The sequence below is a fragment of the Pogonomyrmex barbatus genome, unplaced genomic scaffold (genome assembly GCF_055798465.1).
Source record: "Pogonomyrmex barbatus isolate J1 unplaced genomic scaffold, ASM5579846v1 scaffold20, whole genome shotgun sequence".
NCBI classification, from domain to species: domain Eukaryota; kingdom Metazoa; phylum Arthropoda; class Insecta; order Hymenoptera; family Formicidae; genus Pogonomyrmex; species Pogonomyrmex barbatus.
This window is the reverse complement of record NW_028297117.1, coordinates 2754904-2780673: the sequence shown is the minus strand read 5'-3', so window position 1 is coordinate 2780673 and position 25770 is coordinate 2754904. Positions and strand designations below refer to the sequence as shown.

The 25770-nt window shown below is 41.6% G+C and overlaps 1 protein-coding gene across 6 annotated transcripts; it reads right to left on the bottom strand.

Annotated features, from left to right (window-relative positions):
- Positions 1–1757: 1757 nt before the first annotated feature.
- shakB (Innexin family member shaking B) lies at positions 1758–25423 on the bottom strand. 6 transcript variants are annotated; one of them, XM_089077768.1, is made up of 7 exons: positions 24560–25423; positions 18780–18912; positions 15507–16927; positions 7116–7335; positions 5449–5738; positions 4970–5223; positions 1758–3906 (listed from the first exon to the last, which is right to left on the bottom strand). In XM_089077768.1, the coding sequence occupies exons 3-6, from the start codon at positions 15867–15869 to the stop codon at positions 4975–4977; spliced, it is 1122 nt and encodes a 373-aa protein (XP_088933894.1). In that variant the 5' UTR covers positions 15870–16927; positions 18780–18912; positions 24560–25423; the 3' UTR covers positions 1758–3906; positions 4970–4974. The 6 variants fall into 6 exon arrangements, 5 of the variants coding, with proteins under 5 accessions (XP_088933894.1, XP_088933896.1, XP_088933893.1 ...); XM_089077770.1 differs by lacking the exon at positions 18780–18912; XM_089077767.1 differs by lacking the exon at positions 24560–25423 and having other exon boundaries at positions 17026–18960.
- Positions 25424–25770: the final 347 nt, after the last annotated feature.

Here is a 25770-nt window from a genome sequence, read left to right as displayed (position 1 = left end):
GCTGGCAACTCCGCGCGCAACGAAGCTCGTAAATTCCGTCCAACGCGCGTCGCGGACCGACGTATCATCTAGGATACGCACGATCATCCTTGCATAACGATTATGCGGCGTGACTCGTCGAGAGTCCCTTTAAAAAGACTCTCGCGGAGAAGCGGACGCGTCGCCGCGTGTCGCGACGTGAGCGAAGTGTCGAGGTATCCTACCCGTAGGAGTGACGGCTAACGCGTCATCGCTAAATCGCCGTCTTTTCTTTTTTCCTCTCCTTCCCCTTCCCCCCTACCCCTCCCTCCCCCCCCCGCCCCCTCGCCGCAATTCGCCGGACACTTTCGAATCCCACGAGAAATCCCGTAAAGCGACTTTCACGATCCGCTACCAGCGAGCGAAACGCGACACCCAGGCGTGCTGTGCTTCCACCGGCGTGCGTTTTCCGCGTGCATTCGTCACGATGCACGCGGACTCGTTTCTCGGATCTCCGTTTGCGCGCCGCTGCTTTTTCCTCTCTCCCTCCCCTCCCCCCCCCCCTCTGTAATGTCGATTACTTTTACCGCATCACTTGCCACTGACGCAAGTTACGTCACCGCGTAATGCCGTCGCTTAAAAACCCGAATCGCGCAGTGACCCTTCACTTTCACACACGATGTCCTTGGACCGGATTAAAAGAGAGTCGAAATTTATCTGACGAAAGAAATAACAAAATACGTGTAAAAAAAAAAAAAAGAAAATATCTCGCAGTTTGGAAGCGTTATATTTGTTTCTGCTCCAATTTTTTTTTTTTCATAAATATAAAATCGGAGCGACACGGAGAAAGAGCATAATTTTAGATTAATTAACTTTTCAGATTTTACATTTTTAATTCGTCAAACGGAATTAAGTTATTTAACTTTTTCCCATACGATTTCCTTCCATCCATGTATCACAATGTTTAAAGGAGAAATACCTTCGTGAGAAAAGAAAAAGGTAAAAACGCGCTAAAGGAACACGTTAACAATTTCGAGCTTGAGAAAACAACGACCGGGAGGCGAGATGTTTTTCAGGTTCTTCAGGTTCTAATTTTCGACGAAAAACCCGAACTTATCGCCTGGTATCGCCCGCGGCCGGGCAGTTTCGCGATCCGGGTCCGAGGAGAACCCTCTTTGGCAGAGGAGGGCAATGGACCGGTTGGTCCTCTCTCGCCATTGCATTTCCGAATATGGCAACGCGCATCCCGAAGTGCTGCGGGCACGACGCAACTCGACGCGCTCGACGCGCAACTCGAACATATTTCAAGCCGTGCCGAAATCACACACGACGCGAATGCGCTTAACGTCAATTGCATTTTAATAAAAATAAATCGTTCGATGATCAACAAATTCAAATACCTCCTTCACCTTTTTCAAATTTTCACTTACCTAGAATTCTTGATTATGCGGCAAAAGACAGCTGTGAGTGAATGTTGTTATAATTATTTTTATTCTAATATGAAGCGAATGAAAAATTAATTGTAATATTTCGAAAAGTACGAAAATTACAGGAAAATTCACAAAAATTTATATCAATTGGTAGTGTGCGTGAATATAAGAAATAACGAAAGTAATTTATTATTACAGATATTTATAGTGTGTTAATATACATTGCTGAGATAATGTGATACTTGATATTTAAAAATTGAAAAAAATTATAAGAAAGATCAGAAGAGAAAAATTAGAGGAAATAAAATGTTTGAATATAAGCCGGTGAGACAAATGAAAAGCTTCGTTTCTTCACTTCTAGAAGAAATCTTGGTTTATTGATTAAATGAGAATAATCAACGCTTTTAAGCTGCTTGTAAATGTAATGTGCTATTAAAATATTTACTTGATTCGAAATTATCATCGATGAGAATTTTATAAATTGCGGGCATTAAAGGAAATTAAATAACATGATAAACTTACAAAAACGTGATAGCATTTCGGAATCGTTAATTAATATCACAAAATTAACAACATTTAAAGTTTCAAGGTAACGTACCTTTATTTTGGACACTATCTTCATCTAAAGAAAACGAAGATAGAGATACAGAAAAATCGATCGTATCGATCGGTGGCAGTGTGTCCGTCAATAAGATGAACTCGCGATTGATAATTAAGTTACGTAGAGTATAGCGACTAGACTACATATTACGTTCTTGCATTAATGGACCGAGTAGAAGAATCTTTCCTTCAAAAAGACACGAATCTAAACTTTCCATCAAAAGAGATCGTCATAACAATGCCCGAAAAATATGGTTACACAATGATCTTTAATTAATTAATCCCTTCCTTTTGTATCTCTCTTACCTAGTACATATACTTGCGAAACACGGCACGATCAAAGTGTTAAAATAATTCGAAACAATTATACGAAGCGTCCATTTAACATCTCGGACGCTTCTTATAGTCTAAAGTTAACTTACAAAGATCTGAATATATCGACGCACGACGGGGATTTTACTTTACTCCCTTCTAGAATATTATACTTATTACAAGACAAGTAAGAGCACGAAATAGAGTCATCTAAATATAATTTAAAAAATAATTTATAAAAAATAATTTATGAGACTCGTGGATTTTACTCTCTACGAGAGATTTCGTTGTCTCTCCACGAGAGAGACTCTCCATTATGATTGCTGATTCTAAGGCATTTGATGCAGCGGATACAACAAAGTTAGAGTAAAAGGCATATCCCCGTGCGGCGATACGTTCGGTGTACTGGCACTCTTTCACGATTCTGTCTTTCGACGACGCGGGAGCAAACACGAGGGCATAAAGATTTCTCTGCGGTCGATGCTGCCTCGATCCTGGCCGGTGCGATATCGTCCGTTCGACGACCCGCGCCGCCAGTTTCCAAAGTGTCTTTTAACGAGTGCTGCTATCCACGACGGGACGACGTTGCGTCTCTTGCCGAGTGCAGCAACACCAGCGGTATATAGTTTTGGTCCTTTTCATCGCTCTCTCTCTCTCTCTCTCTCTCTCTCTCTCTCTCTCTCTCTCTCGCGCGCGCGCGCACACGCGCGCCTCTCCTCCGCCGCGCGTCTCTGTCTTTTCATTCGCCAGAACGGCTGAATCCGCCCGAGTGCGACCGGGCACTGAAACCGGTATATAATTTCGACGAGTTCAGTTCCCCCGTGCTGCGGGACGCGGCCAAACGCCGCGTTTTTACCTTATCAGCCGTGCCGCTTTTCGTCGTCCACAAGTGGAGAAGAAAGTCAGGCCACGGGATGCAACGGGAACGGGATACAAAAAGCAAACATCGTTTTTCCTTTCTTTCAGGAGAACGCAAAGATTACGGACGCGGACGCGGACACATCGTGTCCGTATATCATCATTGGAATGCGCATGAATTTTAAACGTGAATATAACACGTCGAACTAAACGCTCAATTTCGTGAAATATCGAAAGCATACAATTGCGTATCTTGTATCTCTACTGTCTCCTCTGAATATCCGAATATCATCCCTCGTCCTGCGCGTCCGCAGCATCGAGATCGATGAACTCGCCGAAACTGCACGTCGATTTACGATCCCCGGGGATGACTAGCAAAATCGTCTGTGTGTGTGTGTGTGTGTGTGTGTGTGTGTGTGTGTGTGTGTGTGTGTGTGTGTGTCTCTTTCTTTAAATCTCTTTCTTTAAATTCCCACCGCAAAAATCTCCGCGGACGCGTCTTCGGCGTTATCGCTGTCGCATCGCTTCGAGCAACAATTGACGGAAGGGGAGGACGCGTCTCTTCGCGAGGCCAAGTCCGCGGGTCCTCGGGAAAGAGCCGTCGGCTCGTCTTCTCAGGCTCCGGCTGCGATCGCGCATTCCGCGCTGTCTCCGGATGCGTCGGCGACCACCGCGCGATGCGGATAGGCGAGGCCAGGACTGCGGCAGCGGCAGCGGCGAATCGAACGTGCCGGCCCTCCGAGGCAACCTGCAACAATAATCGTCCGACTCATGGCGCGCATAAAGCGATTGCGTAGATTGCATCGGACACGGTCAATTGATCTACGGACATCGCGCCGGGACACGCCGGAGTCTCCGGACTGCTTAGTTAGTTGGCAGGTGAAATCGTGAGCGCGCACGTGCCTGACGCGCATCGTTTTCGTTGAGAGACGGCCGCAGATTGTTCGAGATGTGTGCCGTTACAATGTGTTACCAAACAATACTTATAGACCGCGTGCTTCTTTCAAGGCGAAGCCACTTTGAGTCGCAACTCGTATCGGTCGTCTCGGAATGGAAAGCTATCGCTCGAGTAATAAGTTACAAATTGCAAATTTGGATTATTCTCAGAATTTAGGATTACTTCAACGAAGTGAAAATTTGTGACCCGATGCAATTCGCTAGAAATAACTGATATTGATATCGTATTGATACACATTCGTTTTGCTCCCAATCCGAATCTCTATTCAGAGAATACCTGCATTGTTGAATGCACCTTAAAGTAATTGATATAAAATTTAACACACTAATATCCATTTCTACCAATGTCTATTAATTTTAATTTTGGTTTTATTTATTCTTTATCTCTTTCCAATTCTTAGAACTGAAAAAAAAAAAGTTAAAGTTAATTAACCGGGATTAAAGTTAATTTATATTGATGAAACGAACGAGACTGATAAAAACAACTAAATATACTTATAGAAAGTACAATTTATTTTATAAATATTAAAAAAATGACATGCTTATTTTCGCGTATCGAGAAGCACATCGCACGATGCGCTTGCATCTTCTATATAAAATTAACATTCTTGCGAGCTTGGTAATACCAGGACATTCAGTAATATCGCAGTTCAGTATCGGCGATAGAAGCAAATCCGCTTAACGTCGACGATTACGGCGAACGTTCCCTAGCACGTACAGATATATCACGTAGGCGATGTACGCCGGCGATACTTGAAGGAATTCAATATGTTTCTGAATGCCGGTGTCATAAAGAGCAAGTTATTCAACGAACACCTACGCGAGCGCGAACGAGAACAAGGGGAGAGGCTCACCTCGATCAGGCTTCTTGAAGCTCGCCCTTCACTCCCGGTACGCCATGGTGATGCCTCGAGGCGAGCTTGTTCGCCAATTCGTGCATCACGTCTCTATATATCACGGTGTCCAAATTCTCGCCCAGCATGTAGAGGAGAAACCAATCGCCAACTTTGCTGCGACGCACTATAGTCTCCACGGCGTCTCTCCGTACCAAGCGAAACCTCATTCGCAACAGGTAGACCCTCGTGCGCGGCGAAAATATTATTATGATCTACAATAAACAACAAATTACGTTACGGAGGAGAAAAAAAAAAAGATCCATATTGACTGTAATTTTGTGTAAAGTTGTAAAACTTGAAATGAATGCCTGTGGCGCCCTTCGTTGAGAGATAAGAAATTATATATATTCCTCAAAACGCAATTATTTCTAAAATCTTGTTTGTTTATAAAATTAAAAATAAAAGAGAAATAATACTTTTTCCACTGGATTACTGACTCTGTACAAAACCGTGAAGAAACTGAGCACGCCGAGGAAAAGGAACCAGAACCAGAGAAAGACATAGATCTTTTCGTTGACGACGTTTAAAGGCAGTATACAGACGGCGTCGTGTCTCTCGACTTCTCCGCTGACGCCGTACTTGTAAAACGTGCATTTGGTCATTCTTGGAAAGACGTAAATCATTGGGTCCACTCGGTCTTCCTGATCGGATTCGAGAAACTTGAGTACGTCGATGCCGAAGGTCAAGAAGGCGCCGTCGAAGAAGCGGTTCATCAGAAACATCTGACCTGCGACAATGTGCTCGTTGCTTTACAATTTTTCGTTTCATTTCTGTCTGTTCTTTTCTCGAAGCAATTTCATTTATATAAAGACAAAATAACCGACATTAATAACCGAACATTACAATCGATTACACAATTAATCTCCATTGCTTTTCTACAAAAGACTCGTACAACAATATCGAAGATGAGATGATAAAAGATTTATTTGATCAATGTTAGTGACCGTAAATATTAAATGTAACGAGTAAAATTCACATAAATATCGAAAGTAATATCCGTAATTGCTTTAGAGCGATTTCGTATCCGGTTCTTAGAATATTGAATCATAAGCTTACATTTAATCACATTATGTATGTGATGTATATACATATGTTTTTGCGGTTTTCATAATTGATTCATTCGCAAGATTAACCGATTGAATTTCCAAGTACGTTGATAATCTTATGATGATATTCAATCTGGAAATGGAGCGTAATAGACATCGCATAAAATTGATGAGCTATCTCATTGCAAATCGGGTAGTCAAATTCACAAGCGGTTGGCCAGCTGTATCGCTGCCAACTTTTACTGTGAATCATTCATTCATTCGTCGCTCATTATACGTGGACTTTCCTTTTTTTAACGCGTCTACATTTGTGAAATTAACAGGCGCACAGGCCAGTTTGGATCTTTATCAAATTCCGTTTTCTTCGATGATATACGAGTTTCCTTTTTTTTTATGAAATAATTGCATTATTGTAAATTTGCAATTTTGCACACGCAATTTTAAAACTTTGTAAATTGCAAATTTATAACATTAAAAAAATCTTTCATTACTGTACCGTTTTAATACAAATTTATATACTTATATGCAAATACTGATATTAATTTGCATATAGACGTTTAGAAACATAACTGAAATATAAATTAGAAATATAACTGTATGCACAAATTTCAAGATTTTAGTGCACAAAAATCAAGAAACAATTTCTCAAAAATTTGTATAATATAGTTTGGACGTTTGTAATTAAGAACAATTTTGGTAGATATTTAACAGTTTTTATTAGTAGTACTTTTATTCGTTTCAGTGAAATTATTTGCGATACGTCTCCTTTGGTTGTTATCACGATTTTTTTCATTCCAATTCCACTATATACAGTTTCTTTAGCAACGAAAGGGAAACGCGTTAAATATCATTCTTAAGCGCATTCTGGTTTATATTTATCGATCGTAAACGGAAGATGACGCGGTGACCCGTTAGGGTGTGCGAATTCCGGGATTCTTTCGTGTTACGACATCACGACGGGGACGCGCGTTGTTGATCAAGGCGCTCAAACATTGACGAAGAACTCGACGCGGACCGGAAAAAAAAAAAAAAAAAAGAAAGAAGCGCAGGCTACTCACCGATGACGTTCAGCAGCGCGAGGACCTCGCATAGGTAGTACCTGTAAGCCCACCAATTGTGAAAGCGAAGATTCTCCCAGAGGTAGTCGAGTAGCATTTTCTTCTTTTGTTTCTTCTCCACTTCGGAGCAGAGCCCGATGTCGAGATCCATCATAAGGGCATGAATCTTGCCACCCTCCCATCCTTTCCAGAGCCAGCGAGGGGTGTAGAAGAGGATCGCCTGCGAGCAAAGTGGCGAGTAAATAAATACCGACGAATCGACCAATCGCTGATATATTACGGGGAGTTCTAGTCGCCGAAGGCGGACCTACTTACGACATGCGAGAGGAATTATCATTATTGTACCTCGCGCCTGATAATTGCTGATCACAAAACAATGCGTGGCCGCTCGTACGCATTTGCGAGCGAAATCCTACTTTATAAGCTTTTGGCGTAGACAACACTTAACTATTTCCTCTCGAAAGGCGGGAAGTACCTCGCGATCTTTAATTATTTCGAATCGTTATTGTTTATCACGATTAGCTATCTACGAAATTGCATTCGGATCATTACTCATAATATAACAGCGCCGTAATGAATTAACAAAAAATTTAATTGGCAAAATTTAATTTGCGATCAACCCCCCCCCCCCTTGCGGTTAACGTCATTTTATTGGGAGTCGCCTTTATATTACTCTTACTTTTGTAATTTGATCATAGACTACGGATCAATTTAATTGACAACGCTTAGCGAATATAGATTATATAAACTGTCGGGAGATTTAAATTGAATTTCATTGTTTAGCTCCGCGATATTTTATTAACTTCCCTCCCCCCCCCCCCCTAACACTTTTATTCAATCTTAGAAATGACGTGGCAGGTGTTGGTAGTCACGCCGGGAAGGATAATCCGTGTCCTAATTGAATCGAGGCAGCTTTATTACACATTAGAAATTTCCGAAGCGATGTCAATGCACTTATCGAGACCACGATGTGGGAGTAAACCCTTTCTCACGGTATATAAAGCTCTCTGGCTTATCGCCAGGGGCCTCCCGGCCGTGCTTGCTGTAGTACACGATCGAATATAGATACGTACGCTCGTCGCGCGTTACCCCCCCTTACGACGAGGTGTTGGCGAGCGTTCAGAAAATTCGAACTAAATTGCAATTTGCGGAAAGCTCGGATGATTGTTAATGAAAGTACGGCAGTACGTGCTTGAGACGTACGTCGGAACTTTAATGGGTTCCCCAAAACGCTCTATTCGATACCTATCACATTGTTTCCGAGAAGCGCAAAAACGACGTTTATTACCTTTGGCTTGGAGACAAACAAAACACGAAATAACAATAAAATCCTATTTCGCGGAGTATTAAGCCTCCTCTACAATAATATAATCTATAAAATTTGCGCATTCGACATTCTCGACGCGCGAAATGTCTGTTGAAAATACAGTTTAGGGAGCTCCAGGATGAAATTATTGTAGAAATAATATTTTATTTGTGACAAATTTTTACTTAAAATATTGGGTCAAAAAATATTTTGATAACAATATTTTAATGCCATCTGAGTTAAAAAAAAAAAAGGTCACACCTAACGATGTTAGCAGCTCCTCGATAGCTCTTGTGTAAAAAAAAAAAAATTTACACAGATAATATAAAGCTATAATGGACATTATGTAACTTGTTTAATAGCTTTTAATGTACACGGTTTACGTATCGGCGACAGGATTCTTTAGAATGGGTGGTCTGACCTCGCTCTTGACAAGATTGCGAAGAAACGTAAAACAAACGCGCATGTCAGACCGATTGTACGATTCGCAGCTTTTAGCATTATCGCGAGAGAACGCCTGCGTATAAAGAGAAAAGGAAAATGCGTAACCGAAAATAGAACTGTTCCTCTCTTCGTCTCCCTTCCTTTCACCAACCGGGATCGAACACAACCACATTTACTGCCCTGCTAAGAGGACATTTGTATCTTCCTTTCGACGTTCAAACTCATAGATTTGCATAAATTTCCTTAGATATGCAAATAAGCTGGAACACATCGATGATTATACATTTGCTATTTATTTTTCCAAATATGAGCAAAATAAAATAATATTCTAATTAATTCTGTACTCCACAAACTTCCATAAATTGTGCAATCTTGATGAATCATGGGAAAACAAGCAAATTAAATTGAAACTTGAGAACTTGTTAATCTAAAATATATGTCTGTTTTTCAATAGAACTGATCTTGTAAAGAGATAAAATGGTCGTTAAGGGAATTTTTTCGTTCAAAATTCTTATCTTATACAATTGTTGGAAAGAAATATAATGAAGAATTTAAATCTAAGAAATATAATTTAGAAATGTATTTTTAATACATATAATTTAATATATATAAGATAAATAATACTTGTTTGAAAAGAAGGAATCGTGAACATGCCATGGTTTCCGACCGATGTGTAGCACCTCTGTGTCACGTTAACCCCGAGTAAATTTAGCTAAACAAGGCGAAAGAGGTTGGAATCTTGAAGAAAAGAGGAACGAAGATGGAAAAGAGAAGACAAAGAAGTTCTCCTTGCTACACTTTTAACGCGCATAAAAATAAATGTAACGTAGAATATAATTAATTCCATCAAAAAATTTTGTTACATGTAAATATTTTAATTTCACATATGAACGGTAATGTTATATAAACATTAAAAATATAAGTTTCCAAAGCAAAGACATTTGGCAAATAATAATTTAAGAAAAAAAACCACGTTTTTATTAAAATTTATTATTGTATATTGCTGTTATTTAACTGTTATCGAAAATAATTATAAAAATCCTTTCCTTTGGGTATTCACATTGTAGTTTGTTGTCTCATAAAGTTTTCCTCCACTTCTTACATGTCATGTTTTCAATTATATTAAACGTTAATCGCGTTAGTGGTGCGTTTTATCAATTTATCAGCAACGTGCGACGTTATGAATGTTTTGTGTCAAACGTTGTCTAGAAAACACATTCAGATACGTAGCAATCAATTGCAAAATAAAAGGCGGATGCGCGATTAATCAAAGAGCGAGAGAGTTGTAGGAACCTCGGACGTACAAACGGAGGATAGCGAGTCGAGAAAAAGAACGATATTGTACGTGCGCGAAGACGAGTAATGCTTGAGGTACTAGAGGCGGAGGTACGATCGAAGATAGCATCGAGGGTACATATGCATTTTAAAGGCAGAACCTATCTGTAACCTGTATTTATGTATTGACGTTACGAACAAGGATTATCAATCACGGATAAACGAATACACGCGTTTGCCGATCGTATGCTGCTCATCGGCGTTGATTCTGGACCTGCAACTCCCGGGACTATCTTAATTTAGAATTTATGAATACGCGATCGTTCTCGCATAATCCTTATTTAAATAAAATTTCCACTCTTCCATATTAAATCGTAAAACACACCAAAATTTAAATCTTTGTTTTCCAAAAAGTCCCGGCATGCGGAGAACAAGAATGACACACCCACAAAGATAAACGAAAAGTAACATTTATCAAGGATTATCCCAATATTTCTAGTCTGATTTATACTTACCTATAGAAAAAAAAAATATAATATAATCAAAAAATAAAATATCAGAAGAACGAATAAGGTATAACGAAAAAAAAAAAAAAAAAAAAAAAAAAGAAGAAGATGCAAGAGGGAAGAGATAGTCGCTCCTTACTTGCAGTAGCAAGAGGAAGATAACCCACTGATAGTATTTGTGCTGCTTGACCAGCGGGTGGGGCGCGGGACCGTGCCCCCCCTCGCCCTTGCTGTTTGACACCCCGGGGTAAGGCACGGCCTGGCCGATGCTCAAGTTGAACGCGCGCACCATGCTGTAGGTGGTGTGAAGCCAGCAGAAGGTCTCCAGCACGGCCTTGTCCACGGAGCCGTTGGCTTCGCAGTGTATCGGCGAGCCGGAGATGCTTTTGCAGGCGAGGGTGAGGCAGCCGGCCAGCAGCACCGCCACCGTGGCGCGATAATGCAACCGAAATATCATCGAGTCCTCGGCGATCCTGTGCACCTTGAAAAGCGATCTAATCGAGCCGAACAGATCGATCATTTTGAGCATCAGCGGCATGTTAAACGGACGGAGATCGGGATAAGCGTTTGACTTCGCTCGAGTCGAGTTCGGCGATTCCCCTCGCGACCTCCACCTCCTCCGTCCCTCTCGTCCTCTTCGTCGTTTTCTTCCACCAGCGAGCTGCACTCTATTTTTGCACAAAGTGGTCTCGTTCCTGCTGAAAGTCCTTTGAACGAGCTGCGCGTCGAACGCGAATGTTAAATTCGCTTTTAGCTCTCTCTCTCTCTCTCTCTCTCTCTCTCTCTCGCGTTTCCACGGGAAAGTGAAAGTTTCAACACGGATTTATTTTATGTTGCTATGTTGTTAATTAACGAATTAACGAATTAATTGTAATTTTACTACTTGTAAATCCAATTTCTCGGATTCAAACCTTCGTTTTACAAAAGCAGAATTATGATTATTGACTCCAATTAAATCGTCCAAAATAGATAACGAATAAATCGTTGTAATCGTAAAAGCAGACCACCCGTGCAGTTCTCTTCGTGCCCTCTATGAGTCTTGAAATTGGATTGAAGACGAAGTGTACGCCATATGCATCTTGTGGGTATATAAACCATCGTAAAAATCACATGGTATATACTGTTTGCTTTCCTGGCTTCCCTTTGATTTGCTTTGCTCCCTTCGTTTATTCCACTCACTTCGCTCCTCTTTTATTTTTTTTTGTCTTCCATATTTGGACATGATATCTTTCTTCAAGTTTTAGCAATCTCTTTTTTCTCGCAAAACGATCGATTCGATGTATTCTTTCCTTCGCAGTTATATCGATGAAAAAAATTAACACAATTATCATCGCCATATTTTCTTTCTTACAGCTTCTATTCTTAATGTCTCGCGTGCAACGAATTGCAAAGTTATTGCTTTAAACGCGAGATGCATCATACACACACGTGAAACAAAAACTACACACGCGTAAAACACTGTTTATTCATATCACTTTTTAATGTAATTTTCAATAATAAATTATTGTTTATATTTCTCGCGCATTCAACAATTCGTACTTTTTTTTCTCTCTCTTTTCGTATCATGTGGTTAATGCATTAACGTACAGTTCTCGTCCACTTTGTTTTGAATACGGAAGCGGTTTGCGGTGGGATTTTATTTAATCTCAAGTTTCGGCGAGACGGGACAGTTTCACGAAGGAAAAATTAAAGACGATAAACGGAGAACGTCAGAAAAGACGCACGCACACGTGAGGCTCGGATACAAGCTGTCAGAAGACTGACTGGACTTGAGAGGCATCCCTTGACCTCGATACTAAACACATAACTTATATTATCTTGCAGGCGTCTGGGTCAGCATGGTTGGCCAAAGGCTCTGATCGACAAAACATCAAAACGTATTGTCCGCGATCTGATATGATGTCACACTGTCTGACACTAATGACGTATAAACAGTTCCAACCGCACGTTGATTTTCAACGTATAACAACACGTAGCTCTTTTTCATTTTATTCCGAATGAATCAATGAGATTTAATATCAAGACATTGAACGATTCCGAAGTCATCTATGACATGATTATGAATATTAATAGGACTCAGTAACCACGTACACACACACACACACACACACACACACACACACACACACACACACACACACACAAATACACTGATGACACGTTCTTGCACTTTAAAACTAAGACAGAAAAAAATATTAATGCATCAATGCACGTAGATATATTAAATATTGTTACATAAAATTGATTAGATTGTCAAATAATTAAAACGTTACCAATTTTGATTATTTTAGGTACCATTAGATAGATTTATATTAAATATAAATTTTGATTATAAATTTTATAGACAACGTCAGATATTTAAGTCAAATTTTGCTTTACGTTGAATTCTCGTAATAATAACGCATCACGGAAGAGATCTATTTCTGTTCGAGGCCAAGAGAAAGAAATATCCACGTGAAATAATTAATGGCTGTAAGACACGATCCATTCCCTAAAATCCTTTTATCTTTCTTCGTTACGTTGCATGACGTAAGGGTTATATTATTGAGACAAGAGCAACGGATTTCTGTAAGCTCACCGTCCTAATTGTAATCGCGGACGGGAAATAAAAGGCGGATCGTTCGACGACCTCCATCATGGAAAATGTACTTAATCGACCATGTTACGAGCGCGGTGCGCGCACATATTCCAGGCAACGAAATTAAACGCGCCATTATCGCATGTGTAAAAGCACATTTCGGTGGACCAGAATAGACACTTATACCGAAGCCGAGCACTTGTCGTCGTCCTTTTATTCCCCCGTGCGCCGGGAAAAGTGGAGAGCGACAAAAAGACGACGAAAAATCGAGGTAAGACATTCGTGTTCCGATTAAGAAATCGGGATTGATCTGCCCTTGATTGGGATGCTCATTAAGCCGTCCTTTTCGTCGGCTCCTTCAGCCGCGAAGTAATCTTGCAGTCATTAACGCGATTATCCAACCCCCGAGATACTGAAAAGAACGTTAATCCTTTCAACGCAGACAGCCATAGCGCTTCGTATCAAAGGGATATAGTCTTAATTTATCGCCTCCGATATTCCTGATATTTTTCATAATTTCAAAGAAGCGTTCTGCTTCTTGAGGAGGAAAAAATTCAATTACCAAGGAGATTAAAAGAGATGTGACGCGGGACGAAGGACGGACGAAACTCGCAGAGGCAGGAGCTCCATGGACAGGATTCATTATTCGGTAAAATGGTGGAGAGAAATTAGCTCGGCGATAATTATAGAAATGCGCGAGGAGATATAATCGGTGAAAGGGAATCACATCGGTAAAAAGGCGGCGACTACTCGTTGTAAACAGTACAGTTTGCTTTGAGACGGCCGATGAAAAAATATACGGCGAAGGGAGACGAGGAAATAGAAAGAGAACCTTCGTAGGGGGATACGTATAGGCTGTCGTCGACTGAGTTTATTTTGAGACATCAATGCGAGTAGCATGAAAGAAACGCGCGCGAGCACAAAGAAAATACTATGGATCGCTATTTCAGGTGTTCGCGCCGCGCCATTAACCCCTTTCGCCGAAACTTCCTATAGCGAATCTTCACTCTTCTTCTTTCGTGCCGGCTGAAATTATCAGTCCACGACAGCGAGTGTGTGTCCGATACTCAATTTCGCATTAAACGACATTTTCTCTTTTTAACAGTATTTTCATATTGTTGCGAAAATAATTTGACAGCCATACTTATTTAATTTCGCAAATAGTGCGAATTTACATTTATTTTTTTACAAAATGTGTGTGTGTGTGTGTGTGTGTGTGGGGGGGGGGGGAGTGAGTGGTGTTGTAATATACGACGTCAATCATGCAACCGTGCGTGATATGGTTCAATTTTCTGGGGCTGGACGGGCGACACGATTGTCCGAGCGTCTTAGATCGTAATCGTCTTTGATCGAATCGCACAAGACGACCGCACGTGGCGAATCCTCAATGACGAAGTTTAGTGCATTGTTACACTTAAGGTTTCTCTCTTGGCAATGGACTAGATGGGGGTAAGCCGTCGCGGGCAACGTATAAGTCGTTCGAGTTCGAGCTGTGAGCGGAAGGATTGATGGACGAGCAACGCTTACGAGTGCAGAGCGCTAAAAGCACCGGTACGTTTTATGGCCCGTACGCAAACCGCACATTCGACGCTAAACGCGGGCGCTTGATGTTTCACTCGTCTAATCGACGATATGCGTTCGCGAAAGGCATCAGTTAGAATCGGGCTGTTACATTTGGCGTTAAATAGACACACATAAATTTTAACGAGATTTTTCTCTTACGCTTACGTTCCATTTGGCGCGATTATTGCCTTTGCATGCATAGGCAATATTTCGATATTTGCATTTGCAAAAATAATTACAATATATACGCTATAAAATGTATATTATAGATATATGTAGATTGCACACTTGTATTCGGCGACTTGCTGTCATCACTCTGTCATCAGAAACGTTGCTCTTCGATATTATTTACATTTATTACGTGTCTTTATACATCTATACGTATTTATCCTTTGTCATGATTTTAAATTTATATTCTGTTAAGACGTACAATGGACGAAATATTAGATTTATATAAGATTATATAAGAATAAGTTTGCGAAAAAAATAAAAATTAAAAATAAAGGTTAAAAGGTTCTAATTTTTATTTAATTCATCATTTTTTTATTTCCAAAATTTAATATTTATTTCTAATATTCCTAATATTTCCTCGATTGTGCACAGGACTCAAGAGATCAAATATTATCTGAAATTTTCGCTTATAATTGATAACGTTAAATTCGTCGAGTGCAAGCATCTAAAACGAAGAAACGACATGTGTGTCGTTGTCGAACGATTACCTGCAAAAACAGCATGAAGCAGACCCACTGATAATATCGGTACTCCTTTCGCTCAGTTTCAGGATACGATTTGGAATTGTCGACACCGGGAAAAGGCACCTCCGAGCCCTCTCTCTTCCGATATGCCGCGGTTATCGTGTACGTGCTATGTATCCAGCAATAAGTGTTCAAGACGTCCTCGGGCAGGTCCTTGCTGTGTATGCAATCGATAGGATTGCCGACGTACTGACGGGTCGTGACGATCAAGGAAAACGCTATCAGCAGGATCACAGTCAGGCTGTAATGCAAGCGGAAGACGGCGCTGTCGATATGGATGTGCGAGATCTTTATGAGACTCTTCAGACCGCGAAATATGTCCAGCATTTTGGTATCGCAACGATACCGGAATTAGGATCAGAGGCTACGCCGAGCCACGGCGATTCCCCGGAATAACGGATTCCCGCAGGACTCTCCGCGTCCCTCCAAGTCGCTCTCTCGCCCCCCTTTTCCTACATCTTCCACCGTTCGCGACCTCGAGGCCGTTTCTCAGCCCCGCCGAAGTTTCGATTTCTGTCCACTTTTTCACTCTCGAGCACGGCACGTGTCCAGAACTTGAAGCGAAGGTCTCGAAAACGCGCATGGATCTTGTTAAAAAAGTACTAACTGTATACTTCTTTATTCAATCCATATCTCCCAACCTCCTTCATAGTTTCCCGAAAAGAGATGCCTATTTCACTTTATGACCTACTTCCATTTTCTTCGATTATCGGATCCTTACGGATCCCTCTGATTTGCAAGAAAATATATCTCCCTTTGAGTATCGAAAAAATATATGTATGTTATATATGCATCGCCTCAACGATCACTCCAGATTAGGAGTATCTTTGGTAGATTTTTTGATCGAAATTTCTGCGAAATACTAGATCTTTCTATAACTTATGCATTACTTTAAATCTTATTATTCCTATAAATACTGTCTTCTTAAGTAGCGACTATTATTCATCTTTGGCATTCAATCTTCTGAACCACGTTAGCCTCACATTTCCCTTCGCAAAGAAACGTGATACAATCCTCTTATGGTGCGTTTCTCATTTTCTTATACTCCACTTTACTCAACGAATGTGCACTTTTTTCGAAAAAAAAGTTTGCCAATCTCTCGTCGAATAGCGTTCGATTGACGCTGATGGAACTTTTGGAATAATCCGCTGTTCCTGTTCCGGCAACAGTCCTCTCGCGCATCCTTCTCGTATTCTCATTCACGTTCGTATCGTAAACTTGGCTGTTCGAATACACAAATATTCGAATTGTTGATATCGTCGGCCTGTCGTGACACGAGCAGATTCGTCGAGCTCGCTCATCTCCGCGAGTTTTCGATTCGAAGGTTAGGGCCAGCGGGATGCGGGCTCTTAAAGTACCTTATCTCACACTCTCCCTCGGGTATTCTAAAAAGAAAAATTTTCGTTCAAGTTCTCGCGGTTCTGCACTGTAATTGGAAAAAAATAATCAAAGTGCAACATTATATACGCTTTGAGATGTTTACAGGTAGTTTCTTCGCGGGTTACCAGAATTTCGCCGCAGTATTCTCGGAAAGTGTCCGTGAAGGAGGCGAAAAATCTTTACGACGCGAGGTCTCGCTCTCGAGGTTTCGCGTGTTTCGTCTTACGTTTTGATGCCGCAATAAAGTCACCGTAAATTCCTCAGAATTCTTTCTTTTCTTTTTGAAGAATGTCAAGAAAGGGGAGCGCAGTTATGATTAGTTTTATCGAGAGCTCCGCGCTGTCATCATCTAATTTGTACATCCTAACTTCATAAAGTGAGGAAAGAGCGGACAGTGACGCGTCTCGGAAAATTTCGGAGAAAGCGCACGAAAATATCCGCTCGCGACTCATCGCGTCTTTACGCGCGTCTTCTACCCGGAAACCTAATTAGATTGATCAATACAAGAAAAGCGTGTGTTATAAAAAAAAAAAAAAAGAGAGCTTCTTAGTATTGAGGAAAGACCCTTGTCAAATCGTTTATTATTAAAGTTCAAAAATTATTAAAATTTTGTAAAAAAAAATCTCTTCAATTTCTATACATATTTTCAAACGCAAAAAATATTAAATAATACAATTAAATTAATTAATTAATTATAAAAAGAATGTGTTTCATAAAAAAAGGAAGTTCAAAATTCACAGAAAAGATCCTTATTGATGTTTATTATTGAATCCTTTTTTTTTTGAGAAAAATTATTAGAATGCAGCAATGATATTTTCGATTTATTAAACGCATTTCTGAATATAACAGATATTTATTGTTTTCGAGGAAAAAGTACGGTCCTCGAAATGAACCCGTCAAAAAAGATTGATTCGTCTTCCGTTCCGTAGCGAACGATTCAATTTAGATCACGCGAGAAAAAGATCCGGTTACGCGTTCACCGTAAAAGCCGGATTAATTCTACCTCACGAATTTCATGAAATTTTCGTACGTCCGAGCGAGTTTGCGTTATTCCCGATTTGTTATTTCCGAAACAATTTCAAGATCAAGTACGAGCCGGTCACCAACTATTTTCACACGCTCAAGTATTGTCATTGCGAAGCCGTATTTGCTCGTGACTTGGCGAAATTATCGCGCGTGCTTCCCCCTTAAACTTAGAAACTGTGCTTTATCCTCGCGAAATTTAAGTAATTCCCTCGGCGGAGAAATATACTGTTATGTGCACTCGACGGCTGCGGCGCGGCTCTTTGTCGAAATGTTACGGAAAGTATAAGGATTTCCTTCGACTCGGTGAAGTTGTGTGTTGTTGGGCCTGTGCCAAGATAGGATGCGCCCACCGTAACCATTTTAGAGTTGAAACGTTTTTGGGAAAATAAAACATTTTACACTTGTTTCCGCGCTCGCTCGCGCGAACGGTCCCGCCGATGTTTTAACGGGGCGACCGTGGAAATGAAAATGAGAAACGTTTGAAACGTGCCAAAATTATCAAACGCTTCGAAACATAAAGAAACAGTTTTACCTTGGATTATTAACGGGAAAAAAAATTTTTTTAAGGCTAAACGCTAAATTCCGGATAACCCCGGTGGTTCTTCTCTCGCGTGTCATCGGCGACGTTACATAAATCTTTCCAAGAAAAATCTACGGAAATCGAGATAATTCCACACGCCTATTAATATCTGCAAAAATATTAAGTGTAAATTCTCCTATGACGCCCTATCTGATAGCCCGTCCGGACACGAATCCCTCGTGATACACGCGAGCACGCGTTCCCGTTAATCAACTCAGAAGCATCGTAATTTATACATAATTTTAATTTACATATATAATTATCTCCATATTTTCAGTTAGCAGTTTCCGATGACCGAGACGTCAAGAATCAATATCAATTTATGCGACTCTCCGTCCCGCCAATTAGCCACCAATTTCCTGCTAATCTCGCACGAGGCGATGGCTAAGCGCAGATAAAGTTAATTCTTGAATATTAGAATGATTCCCGTCCCTCCCCCCCCCTCTCTCTCTCTCTCTCTCTCCTTCTCTCTCTCTCATCCCCTCCCAGAGCGGATATCCGCAGTCCCGTCTTTCTTATTTGACTTCGCAGGAGATGAGCAACGCGCGGCGTAAATACGACGCGAAAGCGTCAGGAGAAACTTTTTCCAGATGCGGCTGAGCGATAGGGAGTATCGCGGATGATAAGTGAGACAAGTGGGTACCGGCGGATACACAACGAGCACGGGGTATTGCGAAGTCTCGGCGAAATGCTCGAGGGGGCCCCCGCTTTATTTATAACCGGCGCGCGCGATGGGGTCTCTCTCTCTCTCTCTCTCTCTCTCTCTCTCTCATAATTTTTTCCCGGAGTCCCATTAATGCCACGAGCCGGCGGGCTCGGGTAAGCGAAACGATCGAAAACTCCGCGGCAATTAACGCACCGGCCACTTCAAAGGCACATCCGCTTTGATACGAGCCCTACCTCCCTTCCCTCACCTCCCTTCCCACCGTCCTCCTCGTACGCGCGCGTCATACCGCGCGCGTTACAAATCTGCGGTTCGCCGTGAAACGCGCGGATGAAACGCGCCGAAAATGAGCCGAGGTAAGGCTAAGAAATTAGGAGGCCTGTAATGCCGTTTGACGTGCGCGCTATTCTATTTTAGCGTTTACGCATGCGACTGCACTTCGCTACCGCACCGAGCGAAACCGCCCGACGGCGGAGGCGCTCCTCGGAAATACCTGAGGGCAAAACGAAGCAAAAGAGGACTCGTGTTTCCCCCGGACTTCCCCTCGCCGCGGTCTTTCCGCTTTCCACTTTTAGGGTGGATTCACACCACGCTGCCGGGGAGTTGTCTGATCGGAAGGAAGAATCGCGAAAATCCAAAAATAAACGATCTCATCATTGATTCGAATTGTTTTTCGGACGACAGGAACGACGTATTTTTAAATCAACGACTCGTCTTTGACGCGCGATAAAAATTCGCGGTTAAAAAAAATTACGTTGGTGTAATATGGTCATATTCAGGGGAAGGGAAGGGAGTTTTGGGAATTCAAATTCTCCTGAAATAAAAAAAAAAAGTTAAAATAAGGCTAAAGCTATCATTTAGAAAAATATTAATATTTTTCTAATTTAAAATTAGAAACAAGGAGATGTTTTAAGGTCTAAAATATCCAAAAAGGCAATTTAACGGAAAAAATGTCTGTATTAAAATTTATATATATATATATATATGTATATATATATATAGGGAAAGTTTATTAATAGAATTAATAAACTTTCCCTTCTTCCCGAGAAAAATTCTGAATACGCTCTTGGATTTAACGATTATATTTATATTTCGCTTTAATTCGTCCGACGAGAGTTTTCAGAGGATTGCTCGTAACACGTAAATCATATCGTACTTGATCACAATTGCCGATGGACACGTTGAAATATTTAGAGCGGAATGTGATCGCTTTCTCGTGGTGCGAATCGAATAATCGTTCGCCGTGCGAGATCGTATCTTGACTTTAACCGTGGCTGCCAGCCACGGTTTTCTATCGAAACGTTTCCAAGAACATTTAATCGGATTGCAACCGGATCTCGAATGGGACGTGCCCACGGGATCATCCCTACGGTGTAAATCGAGCCTTAATGCATCCTGCCCCCTGTTGCCCCTACGAGCTCATTCCGAATGTTTATCATCTGCATTCTTCACGGTGGTATCAGGTACGGACTATTGGCAATGCCATTCCGGGCTTTTTTTAGCAGTGTAGCTTTGAGATTCCATTGCAGGCATACCTTGAAAAGTACCGATGGTAATCGCGCAAAGTCTTTCAGATTGCCGGCATCGCTCGTCGGACTTTATCCGTTGCGTTTGCCTCCAACAAAAGAAACTTTTGAAGAAAATTTAAAATATACGATCGGACGTGTTTAATTAAAAAAAAAAACGGATTATTAAGTGATGTAATTTTATTTTTATAGAGGCAATATATAATTTTCATTTAAAGTAAAAGCGAGCTGCTTGTGAAAGTAATTGAAGAAAATTAAGAGTCGACAGGAGAGATTAACCAGACCTCTTAGATAAATCGCTGTTCACCTATATTACGGTTAAAATGAGAGATTTGTAAGTAATTACTTACAAATCTCTATAGAGCGATTAAAAAAAGAACTGGAATAAATAATTCGGATTTTAATGTATCATTAGATTACGTGCTACATTATTAATGCAATAATGTGCAGATATTTTTATTTGTTGTATTTGTTGTAAATTTGTAAGAACCATATTGTAGAATCCGGCTCCATAACATTTATAATAAATACGTACCCTTATAATAAATACGTAGAAAAAAATCTCATGCCAAAATATTACTTTTATGAGATGAAATATGGTTGAACTCGAAGAAGTAGATAAAAAATAGATAATCATTTATGATATAATATTATAATTATTTAAGAGTTAAATTGCAAAATTTGGCATTGTAGGCAAGCTTCGCAGCTTTAACAAACACAGCTTTATAAAAAAAGTTTCAAAATATTGCTTCCATGAGATGAGATTAAACTCAAACATGTATCTGCGTAAATAATTATCTAAAAATAAGGAATAAGTAATTTTATTGGAGTTGACCCTTCACTCCTGACCCGACTCTGAAAGCTTAACGAATTTAATCGATCGATTTGATCAAGCTGGCATTAAGCCCTTAAATATATTCTATATAAGAATAATGCGATAGAGATGCGTTTTTAATAACTCTCTCCTCGCAAAGATACACGTGTAGCTCAGATAGCTAAATCCAGATTGTCTACTTCTCCGCACGTACAAAAATACGAGCTTTAACGTTACGACTCCGGGAGTGCTCGGGAGTACTTGAACATTCTTACTACTTGAGTTGTATAACTCCGCTGTTAGATTACACAACGTTGTAATCCGGCACCTCGGATATTTATTAATGAAGGCGCGCGAAGAGCGACGGCGAGGTAGCGATACATCACCGTTAATAGGTCTCAGATACTCGGATACTCAATCGCGAGGGGACCGATATAGAGAACGTTTCAGCGTCCGACTCCATCTCTCGTAACCAAGATTTGTGAATTAGCGTTGACGCGCTTGTAGTAAACGCGTTAGGCGGCGCGATTTAAATAGCGAGCATCGGCGGCGTTATTCGATCAGATCGGCATCGGGCGCGCCGCGCCGGGCCGGCCGCGTTCGCCTCGGCCACGTGCGAATCAAGATATCCGCGAATGAAGAATGAAACCCCCCCACGACACATTTAGAGCCGTTTAAATTGGTCGGACGACGAGGATCAACATATCTCTCGAAGCGGAAAGACGGAGGAGCTTTAACCGCGTGCGCGCCTCTCGTTTCGCGTTACGATACGTCCCCGACGTATCTCGTTTCTTTCGCGCGACGGCGCGACTTTCCTGACACGAGATATCGTGTTAGGAGAATAGACGAGGTAACGAACGCACGTCGTTTCATTGAATAAAACTAATTGGAATTGTAAATTTTATTGCACTCGCTCGCGCGCGCGCGCGCGCGGCCAAAGAAACGTGCACGCGCACTTTAATTCGAATGGCGACTCGACGAACGGGGATAAATAAGAAGATAAGAAGCTAACAGAAGGTTCGACTGATTGTGAGAGACGTCCGCACACCATGAGGGTTCCGCGGTGGACTCGTTATTGTTTCTTGTTCTGTCATTCGTATGGTAATGCGTTTCGTTTTACTCTTCGAAAATTTTTCAGTGCACCATCAATGCGGGAACATAAAAACGAATTAGAAATTCAGATGGCAGCAGCGTAACGAGATCGTCTTCACGCTCCAATTTTTTTACATAAAATAGTATTTAATAGAAAAAGGTATGCTAAATATATTTTCGCATAATTTCAAAAAAATAAATTAAATTTAATTCTGAATGAATGCTAAATTTTAATCTTCTTTATTTTATACGACGGAACTTTGTTTTCTTCAAATAAATTTTGCTTAATTAAATTTGTTTATTACCAAGAGGAGCAAGATCATTTCATATGATTTATATTCATATCATTTGGACTATATACATCCCATTAATACTTTTACGAGTTACACGTTTGTTGAATCTGGTGAGTTTACTGAAGGAAACATGTGTAACTGGCAATTGGAGATATTAAATTGTCACAGTTCACGTTTCTTGTTTAATAAGTAAATAGAAAGAAGCTCCAACGAAAAACTTACGTATTCTTTTATCGATGTTTTTCTCAAAATCATCCACGATTACCTTCCCCTTGTCATCTCTCCCTTCGCCTTTTACGACTTTGTCGAATAGGCGAAAAAACAGCATAAGACTGGGCACAAAAGAGTGACAACGATATACCTTTCTATCCGCGTTTCTTTTTCCGCGTGCATACAGTTGCGGAAACCGTAAAAAAGGACTAATGTCTACACGACATACATCATAAAGTACTATATAAAGAAAAAAAAGCGAATACTTGTGCGTGCGCTTTCTCTCGAGATACTTCGACCCGTACGATTTCTCGTAAAGGCGGACTGGTAATTTAAACACACGGGGCTCTCCGCGCGAGATGAGAGACCTTTTGACCGATACTGAAAACATACAGTGGAAACATCTGAGCGGGACGAGGGCCGCATTTCGTCGAGTCACCAGTCCAGCACGCTCGCCACGTTCGCGAGCAATGCATCATCGCGAACAAGAGTCGTCCGAAAATATCCGAAGCAGCAATCACTGATTGAAATCCATGTAATTTCGCCGAGCGCCGTTGATTCGCCGATGTCGCGAATAGGAAAAATGCCCTTTAACCCTTATAGAAATTGAATACCGAAAAAGTCCAATCACCATCATATAACGGTGCTTTTAATCTTCAAAATAAATATAATTACTTACTATTTTTCAATATTAAATTTCTACAAGGAATAAACGTGACATTTTTCTTCTACTTATTTTGAGTTGTTCGGTACATTTCAATATTCAAAATAAGTAATTTCCAGTATTATAAGTTGAATATCTGTAAGAGATCGCCGCCGATCGCGCCGAGATATATCCCTTCTGTAGAAGGCTCAAATGAGCGTGACGATGATTTTTCTCATTTATTTCATCGCAGCGGCGTGATTTAAGCCGATCGTAGTTACGTTCTCCGCTTTCGGTCCCCTTTCGGTAAGAGGGAAATTTCGCAATGTCATATCCCCCGTGCACGGTAAAACGCTAAGATCTCGTGCATCATCTGCCATACGTAATTATAATTATTAGCGAGTATGACAATTTGATCCTACACGCTTGCATCATACCGTGCGTTGTACCTTCGTTTACAATCCCGTGACGCGGGATTAGCGTTTATCGTACACACAAGACGCGTATGCCGTTGCATAAAATGATCTCTAATGATCTCTTGTAACCGTGCGAGGGAAGTTTAGTCCCCGATATCCGTAATCTCCGATAATCCCCCGGTAATCTCGTGCGAACACAGATTTCTCCTCCGGGGCACTCGGGAGGAGGAGGACCTACGTTTTCCGGTGACAATCGCGATCGGCAGGAGGAACAGAGAGAGAGAGAGAGAGAGAGAGAGAGAGAGAGAGAGAAAGAGGAAGATCGACTCCAGCGCTCATGCTTGTCACTCGCGCGTCACGCGCTCGCCGTTACGTTCGCCGACGATCTTCGTCGATCGATCTCGGAGCGGCGTCGAGGAGCGGCGTCGAGGAGCGGCGTCGTTGCAGCCCGCCGACTTCCGGCGAAGGAGCTTCGCAGCGCGACCAGCGGACGACGGACGACCGGCGGCGACGATCCGGCATTCCGCCGTCCGGAATTCCGGGCGCGATCAGCCGTCGCGGTCGCTCGTCGATCGAACGGACCGATCGATCAGCCGGCGATGAATCGCGACGGTCGCGGCGCGTCGACGGCGGCCTCCTCCTTCTGCTCGTCGGCGTGCGGCGATAACGGTAACAGCGTCGTCGTCGTCGTCGTCGTTGTTGTCGGCGTTGTCCTGTCCACGTCCACGCTCTCTCGATTTCGTCGCACGCACATTTCCGGCGGACCGCACTTCTCGCGCGCCGCGCCGCGCCGCGCCGCGCCGCACCGCACCGCACCGCACCGCACCGCACCGTACCGCACCGCACCGCACCGCGTGCAACGCGTACACCACGACACGCTCGACTCCGCGCGGGCGGACTCGCTCGCACTGGCGCACGTTCTCGGCTCCGCGCTGCTCGTAGCCGGGGCACGGCACGGCATGGCATGGCACGGCACAAGCCAGCCTCCGCTTAGGAGCACAAGAGACGAGGAGTCGGCACGCTCCAGGAATAGAAACGCCGAACCCGAACCGAGAGCGTGCTTCGTCTCCGTCGGAGCGAGAGACGCGGGAGACTCCTCGCCGTCGCCGCTGTGCCGCGCCGCACCGCGCCGCATGTTCGCGGTGGTACTCCCTAATTTAGGATCTCGATCTCTAGAGGTGTTATCATCTCTGATAGCTCTTCATTTTTATCCTCTTTCTCTTACATCGAATAATTATACTAATTTTTAAAAAATTCCATAACAAAATAATCATAATAGCATACGTTGTTATAATGAATTTAAATAATTTAGAAAAATAGAAAGAGCACGTAGTCTCTTAGTGATTGTATATCCAATTATTACACATCTCAGATAACGTGATGCAAGGCAATCGTACGAATTTGCTTTTACAACGATGTGTAATTATGTATTAACTAATTTTATAAACAGGACATTAATTTACTTACTGACTATCCCGTATTTATCGTGATCATTATTTGCTGAAATAATCATGAAAAAAAAAAAAAAAAAAAAAATAATACTGTAGAATACTATTGAAAAATCTTCATCAAATGAATTACAAG